The sequence below is a fragment of the Alexandromys fortis genome, unplaced genomic scaffold (genome assembly GCF_014885135.2).
Source record: "Alexandromys fortis isolate MF-2015 unplaced genomic scaffold, M_Fortis_MF-2015_v1.1 scaffold_353, whole genome shotgun sequence".
In the NCBI taxonomy this organism is placed as follows: Eukaryota; Metazoa; Chordata; class Mammalia; order Rodentia; family Cricetidae; genus Alexandromys; species Alexandromys fortis.
The window spans coordinates 448,034-453,163 of NW_026068254.1; the positions used below are offsets into that span (position 1 = coordinate 448,034).

At 33.4% G+C, this 5,130-nt stretch overlaps 1 protein-coding gene across 1 annotated transcript; it reads right to left on the reverse strand.

Annotated features, from left to right (window-relative positions):
* Nucleotides 1-1,628: 1,628 nt before the first annotated feature.
* LOC126494215 (taste receptor type 2 member 129-like) lies at nt 1,629-2,570 on the reverse strand. The gene has a single exon (XM_050131474.1). It carries the CDS (start codon nt 2,568-2,570, stop codon nt 1,629-1,631), a length of 942 nt encoding a protein of 313 aa, XP_049987431.1.
* Between the last annotated feature and the right edge of the window lie 2,560 nt (nt 2,571-5,130).

Genomic DNA, 5,130 nt, shown 5'->3' on the forward strand with positions numbered 1-5,130 from the left:
ATGTTGACTAATGAAACACTAGTCATGCCTCCATTGTGAAGCAGAGCTATTAATATCACCATAATTAGTAAGGTACTTTATATAATAATTGAGTATAATAAATAATGATATGTAGGTTATAATGTTCTATATGTAAATAATAAAAATTAATTTAAAACTCAAAGCAAATATATAAGGGTGCTGGTTCTTAATTAGGAAATTAGGAAAAGTCAATGTGCTTTCTGTATACATATTGGCCATACATCAAGCATTAAAAGAAAATAATCACTTTATACAATCATGAAAATTACATATTCTTCATTATTTTTTACCAGACTCTAGGTTTACCTGATAACATATTCTTCATATTAATGGTCATGTAAGTTTGATATAAAACCTTCCTGCAAGATGCGTTATTATACATACTATAGCATAAGACCTTTAGCCTTTTAGAAATTTGCCTTTTCACGTGAAATATTTGTTAATGCTCACATGTAAGGATATAAGGGTAAGTTACTGAGGGTGGAGAATGGTGGAAGCAAATTTGCTGAGCGCTCACAAGGTCATAGCCATGAGTATCAGCAAATAAATATTAGTATATCTGTTTATTGCCTACTAGTACAGAAGTTACCATTTATTTCATAGTATTCATATGTTAAAGAATTCTTTAATTATAAAATAAGTATGATTGTGTGTTACCATTCATTTAATATCTGGAATGCAGGTACAAGACATGTTTCCTCTGTCTTGTGTCTTAGAACATTTTAACATTATATGTATATTTACATGTTCATTTAAATCTTACTACTTACAAAATAGTAAGTGAGCAATGGTTCTTGCTGCCAAGTTTGATGACACAAATTTGATCTCCAGAACCTAGACAGTAGAAAGAAATAGCCAACTTCTGCAAGCAATCATCTAACCTTCACCTGGGTGTTTTTACATTTAAATATTTGTGTGCATATGTGCACATGCATGTGCATACATACACAAACCTGTACACATAATAAATAAAAAATTTAAAAATAATTCACATTGATTAGGAGTTGACCAGTGATAAAACATTGTAAATTTCTATTCATTTGAAAATCTGTGCAGTTTTAGCTCTGTTATAATATAGGTACATGATGACTTAAATATTAGAAAACATCAATGTTTAGTTAGAATTTCCAGAAATTGTTATTAGCCATACTTTATTTTAATTATTAAACATTAAAAATATTATAGTACATAGCTGAAACAACATGCAAAAATAATTTATTTACAAATAAACACTATATTACTAAAATAATATATATATTAAGAATTTTAATTCTGAACCTAGTACTTTATCATCAATATGCTTAAATAGCTTCATGATACTTGGAACAAAATTTTACTTTAGTGTATTTAATATCTAGTGTATGCTATATCTTTTATATTACACCCTAATAATTTTAGGCTATACATTTGTCAAAACTTTTTGACAAATGTATATTATGTTTTTTAATGTTTCCAGTTATTTGCATAGTATTTTTATTAGATATAACATATAAAATTTATAAAGCATTATAAGATGAATAATGTTTTGAGAGAAAAAGTAATAATCTGAATGAATTTTCCATGAACTGCGCTTCCTCTGGAATAAGGAAGATGATCTCCAATATATTTTAGAGACCTATTGGGTGAACGTCTTTGAACCTGCACCTGAGCCACCACAGCACAGAAAGAAAGGCATGTCTCAGCTTTGTATTTCCCCAGATCAAGACCCAGGGGTGTCCTGAGGGAAAAGCTGCTGCAGCAATCTGGCATAATCTAATATAAATAATGTTTATCAACCACTCAGTTCTCCAAATTTGGATGAAAAGAGCCACAAAGAAAATGTCACAGAGAAAAACATGGGTGATCATGATTTGCAAGGCTTTGATGTGGGCGTTAGCACAGGCATCTCTGCATCTTTGAACATGCTGCTTTATCTTCTTGTGATGTCTCCACAGAGAGAAGATGAGCAGGAAGAAAGTTAACTGAGAAACTGTAAAGGGTATGGAAGTAAAAATACCATTGTTAATGATTAAAATAGTCCTGTAAAATTCTGCAGAGCTATTTGAAGAAAAATCATATAGCAGATGTCCTCTGTCACCATCCATCTGTGCATCAATGTATGAGTTAATTAGTATAATATTTAGACACAAGAGGGCCACAGACATTGAAAAAGTCCCTGAAACTACCTGATTAACTTTCATCTTTAAGCACACAAAAATAGAGTTAGAAAAGTTGGCTATTTTGAAAAAATAAAAGAGGCCAAGGCATGTGGCAAGCCACATGCTAAAATGGTTGCTGAAAATCAAATGAAAACTAATTAGTTTTATCACTGTTCTAGTTGCCACTATGTCTGAATACAGTGTGGACACCAAAATAACAATGAGTAGTGTCAAAAGAATGACGGTTCTGGAGAAAGCCAAGGCTGTGAGGATTTGATTCACAGATGAGATCTTTCTTTTCTTGGCCCAGTCCATGCAATTCACCAGTGCTATGAATCCATTTCCAAAGCATCCTATTATTATTTCTACAAGTAAAATAAATGTAAGTGTGCTCTGTATGCTGTCATCCATTGTCTTTAAGGGAAGTTACAATTCTTCAGGTCACTGTACAAAATTTGAAGATCTGTATCTGAGTCTTGAATTCTTAAAACATACTCACTTTTACAAATACTCTATGCAGTAACAAATAGCAAATATCAGGCTTTAACAATATTAGGCTCATATTGCATCCATTTCTCTGTAAGAGTGACCCTGTTGCCACATTAAGTTCAGTGAATCTCCATCCAGAAAGTATTTCGCAGGCCAGAAGGTCTGGAGTATTTTCAAATGAATCCTAAAGGAAACACTAAATTTTCATTTGAGAAGATGAAAATAGGTACATATTATTTGTAGTAGTTCTGTGATTATTCTTTTAATATTTAACCCAGCTACGCTAGATACAGACAAGTAATATCACAAAATCTAACATACAGAAGGCAGCCAAAACTTAAACTTCTGTAAGTACTTTTCTGAGCAATGAACACTGAACAATAGTGTTCTGCAGAAGTTCTTGAAACTGACACCTAGATTTGTCTTATAACATTACAGAGATTAAAGTTTATCTAAATTCTAGCACTAAGGATACCTTACATCTATACTATTTTATAAAACTTTTGATACATATGCGTAAATATCTACAAAGCATGCAATTATCTGAATCACAATCATCTGTTTCACATTAAAACTTTTCCCCTCTTCTTGAATTTTATTGCACAATTGCACATCCAGACTATGCATGGTTCTGTGATAGATGGTCATACATGTATATAATCACCTCAGAATTAATGCAAAATTCAGCAAACTTGGAACTACTTAACCTATGCATGTAGACAGAGAAGAGTCTACGTTTTCAGCAGGAATTCTCCTCATTCTCTCCCTTCCCTTTGTCTACTTGATTTCTGCATTACTATCTAGTTATCATAAAATAAGACGGTAATCCCACACCTTCCTCTAAAATCTGTTCAGTTAGATCACTCATAGGAACCGTGTTAGATAAAACAGGTTGGGTACATTTAAAAAAAGTAAATGAGTTGAATGCCACAACACTAATTGATCAATATCTAGAGTTAAATGGAGGGACCAGAAAATACATTTAAGAATAACTGTCAAAAAGAAAAGGAAGATACGTATCATTAGCCTTAGGGATCAAAGAGAAACACGTGTGGCACTTCAGTATGAAGGTCTCATACCACCCTCAGTCTCCTAAATCAATTCTTAACTAAATGTGAATCAGTGAATTTTTGAAATTCTCACAATTTTACAATATTCGTTTGAAAAATATGCAAAAAATAGATAAATGAATAGAATGGAAATTTTTGAGTCAATTTCTAAGAGTCAAAAAATGCACCTACCTCCTGGGGAAGGAACACTGGCTGTTCTTCCTGGTTACAAAGATGAGCTCAAGTAAGAAGAGCAACAGGAATGCAAACACCTGGGGGTGTGGCTGTGCAGAGTGTGTGATGATAGTAGTGCTTTATGGGCTATGGACTTTACTGGCAAATTTATATACGTACTATTACAGGTTACTGGGAATATGGCTCTGCGAGTAAGTTTTCTCTGTTTATTCCCCAAGCATGTTTGATTCAAAATGATCTCCCAAGTCACGTCACTGAGGATGGGCTTCCCCTCCAATTCAGAGATAATGGAGGACAAACAGCCCAAGAGAAAACACAAAGCATTCTTAAGAATAATAAAAGGCAAAGCATTTACAACAGGTATTACTATTATTGATCCAATGATATACGGGTGCTGAAAGTGAGAAAGATGGGTTGATATTTCATCCATGAGGATCTCATTCCTTGAGGGAAATCTCAACTGGGAACTCCAGCTGACAATTTAACCTCCCCCAGTCACTTTTCTGCTAGATGCTGTCAATATTACATGTCAAGGTATTTTATCATTTGGTATGTCTTGTTCTCTTTAGAGGTCTCAGCTGAGGGACCATTCTGCATTGCATGAAACTGTCTAATGGGAACCAAATTTGGTTGCCTTAAATCAACTTTCAAAGTTTATTTCTGCCGGATGTTTTCAGTGTTGGACACGATGTTATTGTATTACTTATCATCCATGTATCAATATCTTCCTATTTGTTCTTTTAATTTGCTTTGCTTAATAAAATCAGTCATCCAAAATTCAATGTATGCCTGTTATAGATCATTCTCTAGACCATACACACAAGCTATTAGAAAAGAGAATTCTATTCCCTGCCAGGGAGGCCTGTTCTCACCCTGGGGCTCTTTCCTGAGTCCAAAACCACAACTTTTATTCTGCATTGGAAACACCACAGGGTTCCACATGTCACATATAACCTTGGGAAAGATCATCTATCTAGACAATGATAGGATACCAAGGACAATTCTAGCATACTTCATCCACAACCCACCCCCCAAAGTCAGTCCCAAAGAGAGAAGCAGTAACTTCATTTTAGTGTCAGTGTTGATTTAGGTATATTTTGGAAGCTTCAGCACTCTACATTTTTCATTCATATCTTGATTTTATAATTATTATATAGAATTCAATCAATCAAACAAGATAAATCAATCACAATTTAACCTTTATTTCTCTCTATCTGGGTTACTATGAATATAATGAT